Source organism: Chenopodium quinoa, unplaced genomic scaffold (assembly GCF_001683475.1).
Source record: "Chenopodium quinoa cultivar QQ74 unplaced genomic scaffold, ASM168347v1, whole genome shotgun sequence".
Lineage (NCBI taxonomy): Eukaryota > Viridiplantae > Streptophyta > Magnoliopsida > Caryophyllales > Amaranthaceae > Chenopodium > Chenopodium quinoa.
This window is the reverse complement of record NW_018743448.1, coordinates 1,136,956-1,160,921: the sequence shown is the minus strand read 5'-3', so window position 1 is coordinate 1,160,921 and position 23,966 is coordinate 1,136,956. Positions and strand designations below refer to the sequence as shown.

General features: G+C 38.4%; 2 protein-coding genes across 2 annotated transcripts; both read right to left on the bottom strand.

Moving 5' to 3' along the window:
* Window positions 1-15,825: 15,825 nt before the first annotated feature.
* Window positions 15,826-16,785, bottom strand: LOC110739191 (pectinesterase inhibitor 6-like). Its single transcript, XM_021919650.1, has one exon. It carries the CDS (start codon window positions 16,587-16,589, stop codon window positions 15,981-15,983), a length of 609 nt encoding a protein of 202 aa, XP_021775342.1. The 5' UTR covers window positions 16,590-16,785; the 3' UTR covers window positions 15,826-15,980.
* A 2,823-nt stretch (window positions 16,786-19,608) lies between these two features.
* On the bottom strand, window positions 19,609-23,612 carry LOC110739325. The gene is made up of 6 exons (XM_021919792.1): window positions 23,369-23,612; window positions 22,161-22,189; window positions 21,389-21,931; window positions 21,225-21,323; window positions 20,411-20,878; window positions 19,609-20,010 (listed from the first exon to the last, which is right to left on the bottom strand). Exons 1-6 carry the CDS (start codon window positions 23,610-23,612, stop codon window positions 19,609-19,611), a joined length of 1,785 nt encoding a protein of 594 aa, XP_021775484.1.
* Between the last annotated feature and the right edge of the window lie 354 nt (window positions 23,613-23,966).

Genomic DNA, 23,966 nt, shown 5'->3' with positions numbered 1-23,966 from the left:
ACGTTTTAGGCCTAAATAGTAATCGGACAAGGATCTAAGATAACTTTGTCACAAATATGGGTTTTAACTTACTTCATAACTCATTTCGGAGTCCATAAACTCTTCAACTTTGATCTAGCATGAAGAACGAGTTTTTGTACCATCATCGAACTTCCCGTCGGGACAAGAGGCCAAAAGTAGGTGTCTACAGGCAGCCGTCCACAAGACGGAAAAACGTTGCTGCCGAGCTAAGTACAACTACTTAAAATTCAAAAGCAAGTAAAGAGTTTGTACACAAGGCAAGCTGAAGTAAAAGAGCAAAAGGCAAAAGTAGATGCGGCATAATCAAATTCAGTATTGGGATGATCCGCCAAGACTTTTTGTAGACGATTGCCTGAGTTCCTATGCTTCAGCATTCTCAGGATTAGGCGGGGGGGGGGGGGGGGGGGAACGTCTTGACCATTGGAGGTTGCAGTGGCCGAGGATGAAGCAAGACGGGCTACGACCTTCTCAGCTTCCAACCTCTATGCTTCTTCCCTCTCAGTTGCTTCCTTTGCACAGGCCTTAGCTTCAGCTTGACGGGCCAGAAAGTCAACTTCGGCCTGGCTAGGATTCCTCATATGAACATCTTGATCGTCCAAGGCCCAAGTCTCGGCCTAATCCCAATTTATGCTTGGATTAGTTGGAGGGTTTTAGGTACTATAAGCGGAATTTCACGAATCATATTCGTTTGCACCTAAACAGAATCTGTAAGCATAACACATAAAGAATCACATAATTCATACCTTTGATGCGTGATTTCCACGAGCGATCGACCACGAATGATTAAGAGAATATGATCCCCAAGTGTTGCTCCTCTACTTGGTCCACAGGCTAGGATTGAACCTCCACTAATGCTAGTTAGTCGAGCACGAACACTTCGAGCCACCTTCTACGGAGAGGGGAGGAGAAAATCGAGCCACGAACAACCACGACCACTACCGTACACCACCGAGCACCACATGCACCACCGGCGTGTGCGGACGTGAAGGGAGAGGAGAGAGTGAGTGCGTGAGGCTTTAGGGTTTGGTTGCTTGCTAGTCAATTCTCAATTGACTGCTTAAGTGTTATCTACAAACCCTAGGAAAGGCCTCTATTTATACATCACATGTATAATTAGAGTCCAAACCAAGCCCATACTACTACCTCTTTAATCCCATATGGCCGACCACTCCATGAGGCCCAATAATGGGATTCTTTCTTTTGTTCAATCTATCACCCTTGTGTGTGACCTTATAAGATCCATTCTATTGGGCTTTGGACTATTTGACTAGCCCAAAGATCATTTATCATATCCAGCAACAGACAATGACGACCCAAAAGAATGAACTAATTATCTCCATAATAATGATCCTTGATATATTTAGTAATTGCACTTGACGAGGACATAAATCCTTCAATCTCCCACTTGTCTGTGACAAGTGTGCAATATTCAAATTCCTTAAGTCAATGTGTGTCGATTTGATAATATGATTGCATCTCATGTCGTGATCATATTAATCTACAAATATTTTCTTGAAAACTGAGTTAGAATTACAAAACAAATGATTACTATGTAATCCATTTGAGCACAGCCATGCATTTTCTGAATTCTCCCTCTTCAAGGGGCCATGACACATTCCTAATTAAAAAGGTAGACTCAATCCAATATCTTGTGGAAACCAAAGCTCCCACTCAACTTTTGAAGTAACCTGGAAACACCTTTTATAGTCCCCTTTTACGGAATTACGTTTGGGTGTACCACAATTAAATCAATCATTGAATGAAATCAGTGTTCCACTCATGTCAAAGGAATCCACTAATATATCCGGAAGCTCTATACTTGAACTTCGTAGTAGGTCAATAGTTCGATCATGCATCATTCATGCATATCCATGTGATTGACCGAGCATCTCTATGCCCCTATAGCCCGTGAAACTGCGCTATCCAATCAATCTTACATGCTAGTCTATTTATTGAAATCATGTCCAATTTAATGATTTCGAACTAGGAACTTAAATAATTTATGAATTTAGTTCACTTGTGGGGTTTCATTCACCAAATCACGTATTTGATGATCCTATCAATTCATAATTATTTTGTACATGCATTTTATTTAATACTAAACCATGATTAAATAAGATTGAAACTTTGTTTCAATTGATAAACATAGGAAAACATGACTGATGATTTTGCAATTGTGACTCCCTAGCACACAATCAAAACCATCCACCATCATGTTATTTCAAATGAGCCCTTTGTGTCTTTAGGCTATTGAAATAGTTTAGTTGATACAATTTATGAGACATTCTCATAAACATGAATTTTGCAACTTCTAAATTTTATAATAATATTCATCTCCATACGCCAAGAATCTTCCTTCATCCTTCTGCAAGGAGTTTAGGAATTTCTAAACTGTATACCAATGTTACATTGGTTTTTCGATTGAAATCTATCACCACATATTATCAAAACATGTGAATCCAATAGACGAGTATAGTCCATGACACGCATGATGCATCCTTTGCAAAATACACAAGGAGCATCACTCAAAACCTTAATTTCACCAACCTTTCTCAAAGCATTGAATTGAATCTTGTTAAGCAATGTGCCATGTTATATGGGATTGGAACTCCTTTCTATATGATGTTGAACCTCATAAGAATCTTATCAATATAAGTTTCTTAAGTAAGATAAAACATCCTTCAAGATCTATCTCTATGGATCTTGATTCCCAAATGTACTCATCTTCCTCTTCAAGGTTTTTCATACAAAATGCATTAACCATCACTTGACCCTTCAAGCATGGATCAATCGCTCTTTGTACTAGACCAAGAAGATTGTATAACTCCCACTAACATCTTGTATACACAAGACCTTTTCTTCATTTTATGAGAACATTAAACAATTTAATTAACTCACAAAATTAATAACATTAATTAACTCCATGATGCTAACTTCAATCCATTAAAGGGTATTTTATGCATCCCTAGGATTATTGGATTTTCAAAATTACTTTGATTGTGTCATATACAAATCTTCTTTCATGAACAATTTCGAGAAAGCGTTTTGAAATCCATCTACCAAATCTCATAAGGTAGAAATCACTAAAATATCTTTAATTGATCTTGGCAACATGACTAATGTAAAGGTTTCATCGCAGTCATAGTCATACTATGAATTAGTTAAAGCCTTTAATAACTAGTCTTTGCTTACTTAGAAAACACTTTTCTTCTTAATCCATTTTGCTTACAATGGGTCTTACCCAATTCGGAAAATTAATCAAGTGTCATACACTTGCTTACAGACTTAGAATCTATTTCAGATTTCCATGGTTTTTAAACCACTAGGAGTTATAGCTTGTCACATCATCTTTATTACTTGTATAATCATTATGTTTCAAAATAAATATTTTAGAACTCTTAGTCAATAGGAAATCATATTTCTTTGGCTAAGTTTTAGATATGCTAGTCATCATTGTGGGTCTTTATGCAACAATTGAAACTTATACAACAACTTTGTTTAATTTTCAATGAGAAACAACAAAAGAGGGTGTGCACTTGGAATGTGCTACCTTCAGCACAAGGTTATTATTCTCATTACACTTAATGAGACCATGCGTTGTCATTTATAACATGAGGTGAATCATGCTCATACTGTTACTTTTATTCAAGTACTTCTCGAATTTCTTCAAGATTCTCAAACTAACTTTTCTTGAACTCTTTCAAGGCTCTTGAACTCTTTCAAGATTCATATACTCCCACTTGCCTTCTTGAAGAGGTGCATTAGCATGGGGTGAACCAACCATGGTTTGAACCACGTTTGTTTGTTGCTTTTCTTGAAACTCTTTTGTGATTTACACTACTCCCACTTGACCTTTTGGAAATGACATCTTTTCCTGAAGGGCATCTACTTGAGCAACAAACGTTTTATGCTAAGTATGACTTGTGTAGTAGTACCCCTTGCTCTGTATAGGAATTGAACGTGTTTTAAACGATTTAATACAAATTTTATTCCTTGCTTTGTAGAAAGACTTTATAAGAACTTTTCTTATCCATATCACGTATGAAGCCTTTGCTACATTTTGATTTGACTTATGTAGTTTTGTTAAGTATTGTAGCTCATCTTAAAAGTATATCCCTTGAATAATGGTTGGAAGATAAGGTATTTTCATCCAGTATCAAAATATATCTCATATATATTGATAGCTCCTTTCATAGACACTTCACAAGTTTTTCATTCGAAGTTTGTTGTAATACGATTTCACAACTCTTGGCTTAAATTCTCATTATTACGATCATATCGCAATACTTTGAATATCTTGCCAAGTAAATGTCTTGACTTAAACTTTCACCATTACAATCATATTGTAGTGTAATTGTTATCTTGTCAAGTTGATTTTGAACTTCATACTAGACCTTTTGAACTTTTCAAAAAAAAAAAAAAAAAAAAATCACTATTATGCTTCAACTAAGCACAAGTGATCGTATCACAAATGAAGTTTCTTTGTCCGTCTCTAGCCTTTGAACCTTAGGTTTTCTTGCATTGATATGTATTGGACCTCGAGTTCATGTTATCGTTTCTCTAAATGATATCTTGTCAGTTTCAAATTAGAATGATATTTACATATATCAATAGATTCACAATCTAATGATATTGAAAGTCCATCCCTTTGGATCTTCCGTATCCAATGTTCATTTTTAATTGAACCATTTGAGATTTTAGAGACAATTTATATATATATAGAAATGGTTTATCTATATCTGCCATATAGAACTTTTGACCTATTTAGCTATTCAAAATACACTTTGATTCAAATAAGCATAGAATAACATTTATTCCATGTTTTAAATCTTCAATGCTTAGTCATTACTAACATTGATTGGTGTTTTGATAATGACAAGAATAAATAACATTTATTTAATTCTAGCCAATAACTAGGTAAGGGGAAATGTAAGTTCTACTTGTAAAGTTGCAACTTTTGCTTCTAACCTTGTAGATTCTACTTGTGAAGTAGCAACATCAGTTTCTAAACTTGTAGATTTATTTCTCCTTTAGGCATACTTCTTCCTTTAGTTTAACCACATTCTCAATGAGAGAACTAAACATGACATCATATGTCCAAGAAGTAGTAATATGCTAAATCAATTTCTATAATATACTTCTTAAACTGGAACATTTCCATTCTTTTACCTTCCAAATGTGTGAGGTAGTTTCTAATGAATTGGAATTGGTCCATTTAATTTGAAACATTTGTTGTTCATAACAACTTTTAGCATATAAGTAGTTTTAGGTATGAGAAGTAGCAACTTGTTGCATTTCTTAACCATAACTTCTTAATGCAATCCTCATATATTCTTAAACCTTTTCCTTTGAGCCACTTAGAACATTTCTCTTAGGTTCAAAATGAACTGCTTTAAGCATTTTTCATAATTTTGCTAAATCTATTCAATCATCATTCATAGTAGAGTTTAATAAACTATTTAACTCCATATGAAATGGATGAAGAATAATGTCATTTGATCAAATTTTGATCATAGGTACTTCCAATTATTTTCTTATATTCAATTACATTGAAAATAAGAGATTTTATTGAAATTCCATACTTGTCTTTTAGAGGGTTCGTACCTTCCATCTCATTAACCCTTGAAACACTTTTCAAAATGAAGATGGTGTTGGCAATTCACTCAAACGTTTTGAGTTGAAGGAAACCAACCTTAGACATGTGACATGGGTTTCTAAAACTTGCCTTTTAGAACCACTTAGCAAAATTGGAATATAGGTTTACAGATTATCTTTTATACTTTTGAGAACATCTCTCAACTTTGTTTTCAATCGAGGAGAAATACAATAATAAAACTAGAATATATATTACTTAATAAACGCAAAATTCAACTATGTTTATCTTTAAAGCCCCTAAATTAAAATTATAGGTTACTTTAACACTTTATTCAAAATAATTATTGTCCCATTTGGATTAAGTGATTCCAAGATCCTTTATTTTTGTAATAGTTGACCGGACTGAGGCCCTACCATCAAGCATTACATTTTCAAAGTAAGTAAACTTTTTACTAATTGCAACTCTTGGTTGAATAATTAGCCATCTTATGTTTAATTATTACCCTTTGCTTCAAGATTTTAAACTCTTTAGGTAACCTTGTTGAGCACAACCAATTAAATGTGTAGAACGTGATCTACCCCAAATTACCTAAGATAACAAGTGACACCCTGCGGAGGCAGACCCATCACTCACGATCAAAGGGTTGTTGGGTATCTAATTGGAAAAACAATCTTAATATTTCTGGAACCTAGATTTATTATGTTGTGATTAATTTAGTGAATTCTAGCGCATCATCATCAACATCAATAAAAACTAGCATGCATAATCTACTGAATGCATAAACAAGACATAGTATGACCCCTAATACTAAGAAATAATAAAGTAAATGCTCCTACTTGAACCTTCATGGATCATATCCACCTTGTCCTTTGGGCCTTCACTCCATGGGCTTCTTGGATTAACTGCAACCTGTAATTCTACTCTAATCTATTTACTACTTAAATAAAATAGATAAAATTACAAAATACTTAATCGGTTCACAGACCGTACTTAGATTACAAAAATACATCATGATGCGCAGATCGTATTTAGTAATCTACTGGGCCATACTAGTCATTATATAGCAACATAATATCATATATTATAAAATTGCCACATAATAAATATCACGTAAACATGCTTGCCTAAACTACAACATCGAATGTTCATAATTAAGGAAACATATATGGTACCAAAATATCTCTTATTTTAAAGATAATATCATATATTATTCATGACCATCTTCAGTACATCATATATTTTAAATAAGGCATGAGATAGAATCAAATCTTATTTTGATCTTAAAAGATAAATCATATTTATCTTTAGAGATTGTCCTAACAAACTTAGGAGATTCTATCCTAATTATTAGCCAATCACATAATTTTAATCAATTATCTCCTAAAATAATTATGGGATAATCACATTATTAAATCAATTATTATCCATCTGGAATCTTTTGCTCAAAATATCCTAACAAACTTATCAAAATTAACAACTTTTAAATTAGATATTAACTTTCAAAATAAAATAAATTTTTTTTTGTCATTATTAAAACAGCCGTGCGGTGTGGTCAGCCGAAGCCGACCACGGTGGCCGTACAACTGTCGTTGTACGCTGCCAAAGCAGCAGCAGCGGCAGCAGTGTCGCGCAACACTTGCACGGTGCTGCTGCTATTTTGCTCTCGGACCTGCTGCCCCACGCCCCACTTCTCCCTCTTAGACCACCACCTGCGCCAGCCGCGGTTGCCGCAAAACAAATTTTTTTTTTTGGTTTCAATTTTAATTATACAACTTTTGTAAAATTATAATAAATGTGGTCCATGATAAATTAAAACATAACATTTATGCTAATTCATCCAATTAAAATTAAATTCCCAATCTAATTTTAATTTCTAGGGTTCTTCATGAAAAATAATCCCTAATTTAATTTAACTCTTAAATTAAATACGTTGATTATGCAAAATTCTAATTTATGCATGAAATCAAATAGATTAAATTCATGAACGAAGCATAAAATAGTTGAAATTAATCAAAACACAAAACTCAAAATAAAAAATTTAGGGTTTAGGGTTTCAAAAAATTCAAATCTAGGGCTAGGGGGTTCGAAAATTTCGAACACTTAGGGGCTTATTTCAGTCCAAATATTAGGCAAAAATTGAGCAATTATATCATATTTAATGATTCCATATGTTAAATCACCATTTAAAATAATAATTGACCCATATTTAAATTATTCTGACTCTTAATTGAATTAAAATTTGTGGACGTCAAAGAATTATGATTAATATGCGTAAATGCAAGAGGCTAACTGATACCACTGTAGGGTTTTAGGTACTATAAGCGGAATTTCACAAATCATATTCGTTCGCACCTAAACAGGATCTACAAGCATAACACATAAAGAATCACATAATTCATACCTTTGATGCGTGATTTCCACGAGCGATCGACCACGAACGATTAGGAGAATAAGAGCCCTAAGTGTTGCTCCTCTACTTGGTCCACAGGCTAGGATTGAATCTCCACTAATGCTAGTTAGTCGAGCACGAACACTTCGAGCCACCTTCTACGGAGAGGGGAGGAGAAAACCGAGCCACGAACAACCACAACCACCACCGTGCACCACACGCACCACCGACGTGTGCGGACGTGAGGGGAGAGGAGAGAGTAAGTACGTGAGGCTTTAGGGTTTGGTTGCTTGCTAGTCAATTCGCAATTGACTACTTAAGTGTTATCTGCAAAACCCTAGATAAGGCCTCTATTTATACATCACATGTATAATTAGAGTCCAAACCAAGCCCAAACTACTCCCTCTTTAATCCCATATGGCCGGCCACTCCATGAGGCCCAATAATGGGTTCTTTCTTTAGATCAATCCATCACCCTTATGAGTGACCTTATAGGATCCATTCTATTGGGCTTTGGACTGCTTGACTAGCCCAAAGATCATTTATCATATCTAGCAACAGACAATGACGACCCAAAAGAATGGACTAATTATCTCCATAATAATGATCCTTGATATATCTAGTAATTGTACTTGACGAAGACATAAATCCTTCATCAGCAGGGAAAGCCAACCGCCGAGCTACGTTGAAACCAATGGTATACCCCTCCTCGTACTCAGCTTCGGTGTAGACTCTCACCTCTAGCAGCTTCTGGGATTTCTCGAGCTCAGCCTGAGTTTTGAGGGACTCTTCCTGCTGCGTCTTTAACTCATTCTGGAGCCGCTGAATTTCACCCTTAAGATCAGTCTTCTCTTATAGCGACTCCTTCTCGGCAGCAAAAGATTTTTGCCGAAATTCCTTGGCCATCATCTCCATTTCATTTTGGATCTCTTGGATCCGAGACTCCAGACCAAGAATGTCCTCCACCTCATATTTTCTCAGCAGCTCGGCGCCCTGATCCATCAGGGGAAACAAATGATTCTCCAAGTTTTGGAGAACGGTGTCAGCATTCTCCCTAAGCCTATTCATGTTAGCCTTGACAGCTGCAACCTCTTCTTCAACTGCTTTGGCCTTGAGTTCGGCGAGGTTGGCCCTAATCTCAGCCTCCTCTTGCTTGAACCGAAGCTCGTCGTTCATCCCGACTGCTAAGGTATGGTTCTGCACAGCCTACATGTGTTGGGAACGAGTTAGACGAAGAAAAAAGAGATTGAGGAGGCAACAAAAAAGAGGAGACAACAAAAAAAAAAAAAAAAGGAAAAAGAAAAAAGAATGATGAATGCTTAAGTATAAAATGCTTAAGTGTCAAGAGCCTTACCAGCATCAGAAGCCTCTGAGTCTCAGCAAAAGGGTCAGGAACCCTCAATGTGGGCTCGGCAATTCCGGCATTAGCCCAAAGAGACCAAGTCCTCGCCTTCTCCAGCTCGGATTTGCTCGTCAGATCACCGGAGAATTCAACTGCCGAATCTCGGTGCGACCAAAGCAAATCCCTCCTGCTGTCAGGGACGTGAAGAAGAGGGGTTGAGGTGAAACCCATGTCCGCAGACTGAAAAGTGTTGAAGGATTGATTCAGTGAACCCGAAGGCATTTCTTCGGCTCCCTTCTTGGCCTCGGCATCCCTCTTCGAGTTCTCTTCATCAAAGCCCTGGGGTTTTCCGCCCAGCACCTCCACATCATCATCGGGTTGATGCAGCAGAATGGAAGGGTGTTAGTCTCTCGCTGAATCTCGCTCTTCGGTGAAAAGCCCTTCCCGAGGCTGGGAGGAAGAATGCAGAGCCTTGTCTTCGGATAGAGCCTCTTGAACTTTGACCAACGGCTCAGAAGGGGGATTTTTCTCCTTAACCTCTTCCTCATGAATCGGCCCAGGAGGGCGAGTCTTCTCCTTAACCTCTTCCTCAAGTCGAGGTTTCTTCAGAGGAACTAGGGCAGTTTGAAACTGTCCTGGTTTTATAACAGCCTTCTCTTTGGTCCAGACATTTCTTCGTCCGAAGGAGGGTCTTGGAAGACTTCAGCAGTTTCTTCTCTGTCCCTCTCTTCTTCGTTAGACTACAGAAGAAGGAACAAGGGGGGCAAAACATTATAAAAACAAAAACAAAAAATAAACAAACAAACACAACAAGCAAACAGAAGACAAGTCAGGTCTGAAAGCTTACCGAAGTCTTAAGAAGACGCTTGTCTTTGTCTTCATCCTCTTCAACTCCTAGAGCAGCTTGCTTAGCTAGCTTGGCAACAGGAGTAGAAGTTCTAGCAGCGGAAGAAGCATGGGTTGCAGCTGCCTCTTCTCCGGCTTGCAGAAGGAAGAACGAGTCGCACTTCTCCCACCACGGCTTCTGATGCTGGTACTCGGCAGCGCTGACAATCTCGAACCTCTTGACGTGCACGCTGATTGGTCGATCCTTCGGTTCAATGATGGCAGGCGAATTCGTGATCGGATCCCTCTCCTGAGTGATGTCGAGCACTTCGTACCTAATGCCCAAGTTCCCTTCAAACATCACTAAAAATGCAAAGCAACAATTAGTCTTGAAAAGAAAGGCTGACAGCAAAAGAAAAATAAAAAATAAATAAAGTCCTCGGCCCCAACCGAACTCCTTACCGCCTTGGTACTTTCGGTTGAGGCCAACAACAGCAAGCATCTTCTCGCTAAAGATGTAGTGGCAACAGGGCAGCCAAGTAGTGGGAACCGTCGTCAATCGGCCCTTGGCCCCAGGCACTTTGGATCGGCCAAAATGGTTCAGCTGCATCCGATACAGGTCTGTGAAGTCATCAGGACCAATGTTGAATATGTTAGGATCAGGCTGAACCAGATATCTTGGCGCGCCGAAATAATTTGGATGCTCTGGATCTTGGGGTGCCTTACCCAGATCCATTGTCCCCGCCACTCCTTGTCCGAGGTATTGTTCGGCCAAATCGAAAGATAACCCTTCTCGTCTTCAATGGCCCACCATCCAGGACCATTATTCTTGTTCGCTTGAACATTAGTAACCAGCTTATGCATGCATCGAAAGACGAAGATGTTAGGCGTAAAGCCCATACACATGCAAAATTATACTCGGCGTCGTTCCCGGTCCACCAAGCATAAGGGGAAAAATTCATAATGCCCCGATTAGAGGCCATATCCAGCCACTCCCGTTCCTCGGGGGGCAGAGGCCTAGACGCAGAGGCCTCATTTCGACCAGAAGGTCCCGCCTCATCCGAACCCCTGGGTGGGAGAGAACTGAGCGGAACAACGTTCAGAGAAGAACCGCTAAGGGCGGCGGCGGACCTAGCCCTAACCCTAGGGTTCTGGCCACTAAGAGTCGGCATCATCGCTAGAGGGTGGTTCCGCCGAAGAACCAACTGCGGAACTTCCTCCTCTTCCTCTACATTCAGCTCAGCCTCAGCCTTCTTCTTTCCACGATCGCCGACCATTATCAGTGTTGGTTGCACGAGTAAACGAAAAAGAGGGGTAATTGAAAAAACGAGAAAAAAACGAAAGAAATTAGACAAAAATTACCTTGTCCGGGTGCGGAATTTGCCGATCTATAAGCTCGGAGCAACAATTTCTAATTTCTAGCTTCGGATAACTGGGCACAAGTGAGTAGGGGAAAGATTTTAGTGGTAGTGATTAGTGAAGAGCAATTGAAGATTAGCGAAAGTTGAAGTGAGGAGAGAGAGTGGGACGTGTGGTGTTTATACCTGCCAACTTAGGAATTCTATGAGTCCGCGCCGCAAAAATCCCCACTAACTCCACTTCAATGCACCACTCTTCCATTTACTTCTCAAATTAACTACCCACTAAGCTCTCCATATTCCCTATTAACTCCAAAACAGCCGTTATTACATTAATAACTCCAAAAATTCAAATGCTAAATAAATCATTTGTTTCCCTTTAATTTGCAAGTCAAAACCCAATTCGTCAAACTTCCAAACCGGGTTTGGGGAGCAAGTTGTTTGGGTCCAATTCACTTTATTTGGGCCAGCCCACAAATGATTCAATTAAAAGCTCAAAAAAGGTTCAACCCCCTACAAGCATGCCAAGTAAGTCAACCAAGGCTCATTCAGCGTGGTAAGCCCACTTGGCTCAGAGGCTCTTTTAAAGCTATTTGAGTAAGGTATAAAAGCTTTCACTCCTCTCTCTCCCAATCAATTCACATTAAGCGTCGAACAATTAATACTCTTGCATAGCTTTCTTTCTCTAAAAACACCGTACTAATTTCGGCATCGGAGGGGCCTTCCTCAACACCACCCCCGAGGCCAGTTTACGTGTGCTTGCTGTGCAGGAATCCTCGTCCCAGTCATCAATTGGGCTAAGTCTAATCTTCAGCCCACAAGAGAAGTCCATTCGAAGGACCCATTGTTTTCATTCGAAACAATCATGATGATACTGAAGAGATACGTAGTACATTTACAATGAATGACTGAGGAGATTAAGGCCTCTTTTGATTGCATATGAAAATTACTCTATAACGATTCATATTTATTCTTAAAGCACAATGCTTTTGTTTCGCTACATGGTCATGATGATACTGGAGAGATAAGTAGAACATTTAATTTACAATGGATGACTGAGAAGATTAAGGTTGGTTGCATATGGGATTTAAATATCCTTAGGAGGTAAAATCTTTCAATAAAGAGTTTTCTCAAGATAGATCGAGCACTCATGAACGTGTCTCTCAACGCCAAAAATTAATATACTTTGTATTAAAGATTAACCAACCTTGATACCGTAATTGATACTTGTTGGTAAGCCTGAAAAAACTTACTTGATCTGATTAGGTGATTTAAGCTACCCAGCAATCTACACTAGAGTTCACTTAACTTGATTTTGACCTAACCATATTTGACTCAACTTGATTTGGCATGAATTGTCCTTCTTGTCGGACCCCATAATTAAACGACCAATTAAGGACATGTTCGCTTCATCTTATTTTTACTGAATTGAGTTTATTTTTTGCCTAACTTAAATTATTTTTACTGAACTGAAATTAATTTTACTCACCTGAAACTTATTTTACTGATTTCCTATTATATTTCTTCTTTAAAGTTACTGATTTTTACTGAACTGAAATTATTTTTACTGAAATAAACTTATTTTTATTGACTGAACTTATTTTTACTGAATTGAAATTAATCCAATCTGAATGACCCGATAGCCAACTTTACCACTTCCTCTGTTTCATATTAAATTTCGTCCGTTTCATAATAATTGTAACACTACTATTTTTTACAAGGACCCACCATTATTTAATAATTTCTCTCCCTCACTAACCGCACTTTCACAAATTTTTTTATTATTTTCTTTCCTACCAACCCTATTTATACTACTTTATTTTTTTTATTATTCCTCTATCTTACCAAAAGATACTTTATAGTATAAAAAAACCCCACCCTATAAATTTTGTTAAACTTTGTAAACACCCTAGTGCTGCATTTAATATGAAACGGAGGGAGTATTCTACTAGTTGACACTGAAGAGCTCAATTCCTTTATTTGCCCCTGCAATAACGGCAAAGTGTGCTAAAACTTGTGAAGCTACATTGTCTCCACTTCAATCATGTGATTCTCATTTAATCTCCCTTTCACCCCTTAATAGACACCGCTCCCTATTCAATCCATTCACAACTCCTAAATCTTACAATATCTCTTTTATAATGTCCCTTTCTTTTTGCAATTTCTAACCATATTCTTCTTTTAGTTCCTAAGCTAGTCTTACATTACCTCACAAAAATCTCATGAAAGACCTCTCTTTCTTCTTTCGTAAGAGCTTGATGGGCTCTAAAATGGGGAGAGGCATTCGCAACGTTTGCAACGACGACAATTCGACTTCTACTCTTAACCAAAAACAACCCTCCTTAACATCAATGTCCCAAGAACCATCCTCTTCCTCGTACATGGAAGCTGATCATGTGCCCCCTAGGAAGAGCGTAACCTTAGAAGAAATGATACTTCAACTCGAGATAGAGGAGGAAATTGCAAAAAAAGAAAAGGCAGGGTACTACAAATACAAAGAAGAAATGAACTTTCCTCGTAGGATGTCGTGCGTGAACAACTCCGACATCCTACGATCAGCTAGGAATGCATTGAATCAATACCCGCGATTCTCCCTAGATGGGAGAGATGCGATGTATAGGTCTTCTTTTCGTAAAAGTAATCCAACCCCTCATGTAATCGATGGGCTTAAGCTAGGGAGGATGTTGCATTTGCCAAATAGTGTAGGAGGGGAGAATGTTATATGGTGTAAGCCAGGGGTGGTGCCGAAGTTGATGGGGTTAGAGGCCATGCCTTTGCCTATTAGTAGTCTTTATAAAAGTAAGAATAAATCAAAAAAGGATACGAAGCAAAAGTTGTGTAACGCTATTAGGAATCAAAACTTGAAAAGGAGGGAGAAAAACGAGGCAGAGAGACGACAACAAATGAGGCATGTAAGGAATTCGGATGTATGTTGTGGGGATATTAAGAGATTAGGGCGCGGTAGTAGTGGTGGTGGTGGTAGTCATTGTTCTTCTTCGAACGAGTATTGTGTTATGAACCCCATTGCTTTGGAGCCTGTATATGGTCTAGGAGGACCGATATCTTGGCCGAATCCATATAAATACACTTAACATACATTAGTTGTTGTAACCTTGTAATCGATCTCATAGTTAATGACAATTTTTGTTGTCAATATTTTGCTCAGCTTACATGAAAGTTGCTGTTATTTACCTATAATTCTAGCCATAATTATATTGTCAATACGAATTCAAAGTGGTGTACAATATCTCTACGAAAACATATCAAATCACACATTAGAAGTCTTGTCCCTATAGAAGTGGCATTTAGGTTGCTTTTCAAAGGTTAGTTTCAAATTCTATTCAGGGGATATATAAATCATGACATTAGTTTATGTTAGTTTAAGTAGTTGTTTGTGTCGAGTCATCAAATTCAACATTATCAGTCGGCAAATAAGCTAGCTTTTCAAATCGTTTTACTTCAATTCAAATAAAAACACAATTAAATATAAGAGTAGGCTCCACTTCATCTCCTAGATAAACTTGAGATATTTATCTAGGTTTATTATTGTCATTTCCAACTGCTAAAAAGGGGTATCATGTTAATTAGATGGTTACAGAGAATAGTGTCATTTAACTCACAATGGACGACGTTAGATTGATAGCTTCAACCATAGTTAATTGGTGTTACCAGTTTCTTAGCTTCGAAATCAGTAAACTCTTTCAACTGGTATTCCATTGTTGTTAGCCATTGAATTAATTTTCTCTGAAATTCAATAAATTAATTTCCTCTGAATTTCAATTCTGGGTATAATTTAGATTTGGATCAAGTAGTACAAAACCACAGTAATTGAGTATGACCAATAATTCTAGATACAAGGCAACAACAATTATAGCTTATGTGTCATGAGCTTATAACATCCCTTGTTTATTGTGTTACTTGTATGTTGTACAGAGTACTATGTAGCTGTAGCACCATATGTATGTCAAACAACTTATGACTTCTTTTTATTATTATTTTTATGAAACAACTTAACAATGCAACTTTGGTAAGTGAAAATATGAATTCTGTTCAGCAATAGAAATTTAGAGTGTTTTTTTTTTTTGCTGAAGAGCACGCACAAAATTTACCAACTAATAGTACTTACCTCTAAAAAAAACAATGGCAAATCAATTATGGATTGTAGACCTTTAGAACTTCATAAATTAAACAGCAGAAAACTCCATCAATTTTAGTACTTGATTTGTTCACTTGTGACAACAAATTAAATTTGCAACCATATGTTCTACACACATTTATGCATAAATACCTAAACTGAAAGCAATTATCAAAGCTTTATTATAACAGTATAACACATTATAGTACAAATATATGTGGTACCATTATCACTCTGAAAGTGATCTTTTATCTACCTTCATAATCTCTTCATCAACTAATCCACAAACAACACCGCGAATTATACGGAGAAACTTAAGAATCATCACCTAAATCTTGCAATCCTGTAGTAGCAAGCTTATTAACAAGAGCAAGAGCATTACTAGTAATATAACTAGCATTTTGAACCTTGTCACATAACCTAGCAATCTGCTTGTTTTTCCGGCCTCTTCGAACGAAACCATTAATACAAGTGTCTTGATTAGTTAATGCAGCACTTAACCATGTCAAAACATCACCCATTTGCTCCTTAAACACACCACTACTTAACCTTCTTAACACTCCAAGTGATTTATGAAGATCGTCTAGGGCACTTTGGATGCACTCTACACAATCAGCCAGAGCAGCCCTGTTTCGTGTTCCTCGAATATGACCGTGTTTCTTAGTCGTATCAAGGTATTGTGATACTACCTTGACCTCGGATATGGTTACCGACACACCTGCCCGTGCCCACCGGCTAGGACTCCGTTTCGCGTTGTTTGAGTATGAAGCCAAGGATTTAACACAAAGGTCTTGGTACCTTGTAACACTACATGCTTCACGAACATAATTCGTACCATCAACAAAGGCGATGAATAATAGTAATGTGAAAAATAAACAAAGGAGATAGAAATTATTAAATGGTTTTGTAGTAGTTTGGATCATTTTTTTAGTTAGTTTCAATTTGAGTATAATTACCAAAAATGTAACACAAAATTAAAAATAAGGCTAGAGTTTAGCTTATTTTTAAGGGGTGTGTTTAAAAGGGCAAGAGAGTGGTGAGTGTAATAAATTAGTGGAAAAGGAAGGGAGATGTATCAACATGTGAATGGGTGGAAGCAAGGATCTCATGAACTTAAAAAGAGTATGTTAGGTGTGTGCATCAATGCATATGCAGTTTCTGTCTCTTCATTAAAAAGGTTATAGTGTTATCTAATAATGTAGAGGTGTACTATTGTACTGTCAATAGCTAAATATAGGATGAGAAGGCGCCACAAAAACAAGTAACGAGAACTTCAACTGAAGGGTTCGGTTCGGTTTCAAGTCAAGTTCACATAGGTCGATTTGATATTGGGTATGGTTCTTCTATGGGTCAGTATTATAGAGTTTTGGACCGGATCAGTTTTGAGTAGAATAAAATAGTTTAGTTCCATTCTTTATTCCAAATGTTGGAATTCATAGAGGTTAGGTTCCCGTAGGGTCGTGTCAGTAACAGATCGTTACAAGTTTTGGTTTGGAAATTGATAGTGCAACTAATGTTTGACGTGGACTTAATTTTCAAAAAGATGAGTAACTAATCTTTGGGTTGTTTCCTAAAGTATCACAGTATCACCCTACTAAATTGGAAGCTCTTACATGTCCACCGGCCAGGATTAGCAAATTAGGCCCTTTGAAAGTTGAAAGCTGTTTTAATCCTCAGTTGTAACATGTATCTTAATTTCCTTCAAAATTATTGATATAACATAGACTAAATATCAACCAACCAAAATGCATTTAGAATAAAAATCCTAGATACAATCTTTGCTATAATTCAATTACTTCATAGTTCATACATAGTTCTTATAATTTACGTGGTCGACCAAAAAAGCATCGTTCTAATACAACGTTTTAGAGATCTATTGGAAGTTGGATGATGAGTCAATCACATCATTTTGGTTTAAGTCTTATTGGAGTGAAGAATTAGTTGAATTTATTTTCAATTGTGTCAAGTCTATCACAATTTAATTATTATGACAAACATTTATTTATTCTCAAATTGATCGGGATCGAACTCAACTTAATTTGGGTCAAATCATTACTATATTGGTTTTAGAATAGTAAATACAGTTTACCCTTTTGCATTATTCATTTAATTGTTTAACTTTAACGGTATATTTAATATTTCCCTTTGTTAAACTCAAGAAATATTGAAGAAAACGGCTTAGCCCTTGTATTGATATTCATGACAATATATATACACAATATATAAGTGACCTAGCTTGCCTAAAACTCCTAACAAGATAAACATTACAAATATACACACTTAACATAAATAACCAAACCGACTTCTAATACTCCCCCCCAAGTTGGAGCATGCGAATCACGAATGCCCAACTTGCGCAACAAAAACCCAAATTGTCGTCGTCCAAGAGCTTTCGTAAGAAATATCTGCCAAGTGATGATTCGTCGAAACATAAGAAGTAGAAATATTACCCTTCATCAACAACTCATCACGAACAAAATGACAATCTACCTCAATATGTTTCGTACGATCATGAAACACCGGATTCTTAGCAATATCCAAGGCCGACTGACGATCACAAAACAACTGCATAGACTTCAAATGACCAACTCCAAGAGAAAACAATAATTCCTTCAACCATTTCAACTCACAAGTAGCAACTGCCATAGAACGGTATTCGGCTTCTACTGAGGAGCGAGATACGGTAGGTTGTTTCTTAATCTTCCAAGAAACAGGCGAGCGACCTAGAAAAACAAGATAACCTGTCAAAGAACGCTGAGTCAAAGGACACGCTGCCCAATCGCTATCACAAAACGCCGTCAACCGTAAATCCTTCATAGGTCGCAACAAAATGCCTTGTCCCGGACTACCCTTAAGGTAGCGTAAGAAACGAATAGCCGCATCCCAATGAGGAACTTGGGGATCACTCAAAAACTGAGCCAAAACATGCACCAAATAACTCAACTCAGGTCGAGTGACAGACAAATATACCAATCGTCCAACCAACCGACAATACAAATCTGGATGAGCGAATGGCTCGCCCGAAGCATGTGCAATACGATGATCCTGCTCCATCGGAGTGTCAATGGGTTTGCAACCCAACATACCTGCCTCAGTCAAGATATCCAAAGCACACTTTCATTGAGAAAGAAAGATACCCTCCGGACTACGAGCAACCTCAATGCCTAAGAAGTACTTAAGCAGCCCCAAATCCTTCATATAGAAGCATTTGCACAGATATGCTTTAAACCGAACAATAGCATCATGAGAGGACCCTACAATAATCAAATCGTTGACATATACAAGAACATGCAAAGATACATTGTCCTGTACATAGCTAAACAGAGAATAATTTGCATATGAGTTTTTAAACCGAAAACCTCGCAGAGCACTAGACAACTTCGAAAACCACTGTCTCGGGGCTTGTTTCAAGCCATATAAAGACTTCTGAAACCTGCAAACTTTGCGAAGTGTCGAAGTACTGTACCCTGGAGGAAACTGCATATACACCTCTTCATCTAAATCACCGTGAAGAAATGCATTATGAACATCCATCTAATGTAACTCCCAATTCAAAGACATAGCAACAGCTAGAAAAAGATGTACTGTACCCATCTTTGCAGTAGGAGCACACGTCTCATTATAATCAACACCGGCAACCTGTCGATTGCCATGAACAACCAAACGAGCCTTGAGACACTCTACCTTTGACTTGTCGGTGTACTTAATTTTATACACCCAACCACTACCAATCGCCCTTTTTCCAAGAGGAAGATCCTCAACGGTCCACATGCCATTATGCTCTAGAGCGTCAATCTCATCTTGCATCACCTTATGCTAACCAACGTCTTTAACTACCTCTTTAAATGATGATGGTTCCTTTCCCTTAGTGATCGTCGCCAAAAAATACTTGTGTCTCACAGAAAAACGATTATATTCAACATGAGAAGCTATAGGGAAAGCTCAAGAACAAGATTGAGGAGGGACGACAGTTGATGTAGTGGGGTTTATATTTTCAGTGATAACAGTATTTGTGACATAATGGCGATGCCACGAAGGTTGACGTTTCTCAAGATGACCAGGACCAAGTTCCTCCTCCGACGAAGAAGAACTCCCCCTCAAATTCAACGGCGTAATAACAACATTTTCATCGAGAATTTCTTGCTCAATCACACTACTATAGCGAGAACCCAAGGCACCAACCAAATCACCATCGCTAGACAAACGATGTGGCAAGCCCCCAAGCAAATGCGGACTGCTCACGCTGCTGCTGGGCTGCTTGGCTGCAGGCTGCGATGTGCTATGCTGCTGGCCTACGGCTGCTTGATTTCTAGCGGGCAGAGCAGAGGCAGTATGCTGCTGGTCCTACTCTTGGTCAGCAAACAAAACAGGGGGCTGGGAAGGCAGGGCAGTGTTCTCCGCAACCTGGTTGCGGCTGGGCACTTGCTCCCATAGCCTGATTGTGGGGTGGACTGTACTGCTCGACTGGGCAGTTTACTCCGCAACCTGGTTGCGGCTGGGCAACTGCTCCCGCAGCAGGCTGGTTGTGGGGTGGACTGCACTGTTCGGTTCCCCACTTTTAACCTTTTGCGTCACTAATTCAACATCATCTACATTATCCTACACTGGTGGTGACACAAAGTAACTTTCCCAAAACCGACGATTTTCATCCGTAAGCGAGGCAAGATACGGAAACTCATCTGCAATAAATTTGACGTCTCTACTTACAAAAAACTCATTCGTCTCTAAATCATAGACACGTCACCCTTTTTTGCCATTCAGATAACCAAAAAAATATGCATTTACGAGACCGAGAGTCAAGCTTATCCTTCACTCGAGGACAATTTGCAGCATACCACAGACAACCAAAAACTCGAAGACTGTCATAAGACGGTTTTTGACCAAATAAACACTCATGCCGAGTTTTTCCATTTAGAACAGGAGTAGGTGTCTTATTAATCAAATGAACAACAGTCATAACACACTCACCCCAAAAATACTTGGGCAACTTTGCTTGAAACCGAAGAGCACGAGCCACATTTAAAATATGACGATGTTTGCGTTCACCTCTGCTATTTTGCTGAGCCGTGTTAACACACGACGTTTGATGCAGAAAGCCCTTCTTAGCAAAGAAAGACCTCAAACTGAGAAACTCTTGGCCATTATCACTACGAACCACCTTCACTTTCCGGCCAAATTGAGTCTTAGCCATAGCACAAAACTCACGGATCAACTGTGAATTGAAGCTTCATATTTACCAACCATTAGAAACACCCAAGTAGCACGAGGAAAATCATCAACAATGGTTAGAAAATAACGAGCATCACAACTAGAAGTAATCTTGTTTGACCCCAAATATCACAATGAATTAGATCAAAAATTTCAGATGCTTTATTCAAACTTAACGGAATTGAGTTTCGGGGTTGCTTCCCCATAAAACACATGTCACAATTAAAAGAACAACTAGAGGTACTATTATGAGTACAACGACTATTAGAAACTCCCTGAAGATAGCTCACAACTTGCATTGACGGATGCCCGAGACACCTATGCCATAACACACTTGCATTTGAAATAACCACTTTGTTCGCCTGCAGATTCTGAGCACGAACTAGATGGAAAATATAGACCCCATCATACTGCTCCCCCGCTCTAATCAGGTTCTTCAAACTGCGGTCCTGAATAATGCATAGCTTGTCAGTGAACATAATAAAATAGCATTATTATCTAACAACTAAGACACAGATAACAAGTTGCATTTAAGAGCAGGAACATATAAAACATTATAAAGAGTTAAACCATCAGACAAAATAACTTTTCCTTCTTTCGTAGTTGTCGTGCTCTTTCCATTGGGATAACCAACAGGCGAAGATATATCATGCAAATCAGTGAAAAGATCAATATTACAAGACATATGATTTGAAGCTCCAGTGTCAATGAGCCACTCAATAGAATTATACGTACCAAGTTTGTTTCCATCCGACGAAGAGCCCGACTTTGACCCCTTTACCACAGCCATGATTTCCATCCATTGAGCATCAGAAATCATCGGAACACTCCCACGATCAGAATCAGAAACCTGCTCATTAGAACCTCGAGAGCTACCAACAGCACCAGCAAACTCACCCTTGCCTTTGCCAAACGACCGACCACCACGACCTCCACAACTACCACGACCACCACGACCCCCATCAGGAAACTCGTGTAGATTATAGTTGTAGACATCTACTTTTGGTCCCCTGTCCTGACCGGAAGTTCTATGACGATAAATAACTCCATCTCTGTGCTTGATTGGAGTAAGGAATGCTTATGGACTACTGATTAAGGCTTAAACACATAAAACTAACTAGCTTGACCCAAATGGAATGAACCAAAGCTCATTAACACTAAGCCCGATCATAAATTAGGCCTAATCCCGAGATTAAACCTAATTTCGGACGGATTTAGAGTGTCTAGGTTAAAATCTAGGGTTGTAGTAGGAAAATCCGCGCGCTGGCCTGGCGCGCGCAACTCACCAGGTTGCGCGCAGCATCCAGCGTAACCCCTAGAGATGCACTTGCGGAAGATTCAGAATTTCAAAAATATACTGAATCGAATCTTACCATAAAGCCACGCGTAAGACCAGAGGTTGCGCTGCCTCTAGCAACGCAACCCAATCACTTGCACGCAGCAGCCGGGCGCAACCTCCTGAGTTGCGCGCGCCACCTGCTGCGGCAAAATCTCCAAAACCCTAAACTCACCCATTCCCTATAAATGGAGGTTCAATACGAGCTTTGAAGAGAAAGAAAAATCAGCCTAAAGTCAACAGTAACATCTTTGTGAACTAATCAACCCTTTTGTCCTAAACACTCACCCTTTTAATTATTTTGCTTTTACAGTGAAGGTTCCCGTAGAAGAAGGAGTCCACAAGTGTTCTAAACGAAGATCTAGCAAGGAAAAGTGGTAAATTCCCGAGCACTTAGATAAATCACATTAGTTTTCTTATCCTAAATGACTTTAATTAATTAATTAGTGTTGTTTGATCACTTAAAATAAACTTAATTAATTATTTCACATAATATTCTTGCGTTAACTAAAGACTAGAATCGAATAATAAATTGATTGTTTTATCACCTAAGTCAAGGCGAATGTTGTTTATTTATTGTTCTTTTTACGAATTTGGAATAAATAAGAATAATGACAATCGTTGCAATGTAATCTTTATGTGATTGCCGCGTGTAAATAAAATCAACTAGGTGTTGCATATATTGTTTGGTGATAGAGCTAGTAGAGGCCGCACTTGGGCTAGGATAGCGATTCCCCCCTAAAGGGAACGTTATTTTAGTACCCTCGCTCCCGGACTCATTCTGGTACATGTAGACCAATTTGGGCATGGGTAAACTTATGATTCATGCTAAATATCCCTTGAACTCTACTTGGGAGAAAGGCATGAACGAGGTTTATGAGTTTTCCTAAAACTCATTGGCGACTCTTTATTAATTTCTTACAAAAAAGCGTAATGATATAATCAATTCTAATTCAAGGTCCCCAAACAGTCAGGGATTCAAATCCTAACACACCTTAAAAAGTGTAAAGTCCTAGGCTTTAAAGGGTCATGGGCATAGAGGAAAAGGATCCCTAACGACGGCCACACCCTCCTCACAATAGCAATGGTCCCTATAATGACCAAACTTCTTACAATAAGTACACTCCTTCTGTTTCGAAGTCCGACCGGAAGCAGTACCTGTTGCATTAAAACCAATAGTCGCAGATGTAGAAGCCTCATGAGCCTCAGACACAGACTGCTTACGCTCATCAGCAACAACCTTAGCATAAGCAGCATTCATAGACGGCAAAGGATCACTCATCAACAAAGTTGAACCAAACTTCTTTGGCTCCAAACCAAGAAAAAACTGATGCAACATCTCAACTTCATGCAAGTTAGCATACTCTTTCGCAGCGGAACAAGTACAATCAGGCAATTTCATATAACTAGACAACAAATTCTAGAATTTATTCAATTCACCATAATAAACTGCAACAGACCGACCATTCTGCTTACAATCAGAAATAGCATGCTTAATCTCGAAAATACGGGGACCATTACCAAGAGAATAACGATCACGCAAATCATCCCACAAGGTTTTAGCATCATCAGGAATAATAACAGTAGAACGAATACTAGCATCAAGAGTATTATAAATCTAAGAAACAACAGTAGAATTAACAATACCCCACTGATGATAATCTGCAGATTCAGCAGCCGGCTTCTTGATCATGACGTCAACAAAACCAAGCTTGCTCTTGGAACGAAGATTGTAGCGGATAGACCAAGACCACTC

Excerpts from the sequence above, each read along its gene's own strand:
- LOC110739191 (XM_021919650.1), bottom strand. The coding sequence starts at position 16,589 with ATGATCCAAACTACTACAAAACCATTTAATAATTTCTATCTCCTTTGT.
- LOC110739325 (XM_021919792.1), bottom strand. The coding sequence starts at position 23,612 with ATGAAATTGCCTGATTGTACTTGTTCCGCTGCGAAAGAGTATGCTAAC. Across the intron at positions 21,932-22,160 it reads TGGATGCTGCGCGCAACCTG|CACAGAGATGGAGTTATTTA; the intron begins GTGAGTTGCGCG and ends ACTCCAATCAAG. Across the intron at positions 20,011-20,410 it reads TATCTGAATGGCAAAAAAGG|GACCAGCAGCATACTGCCTC; the intron begins GTGACGTGTCTA and ends GACCAAGAGTAG.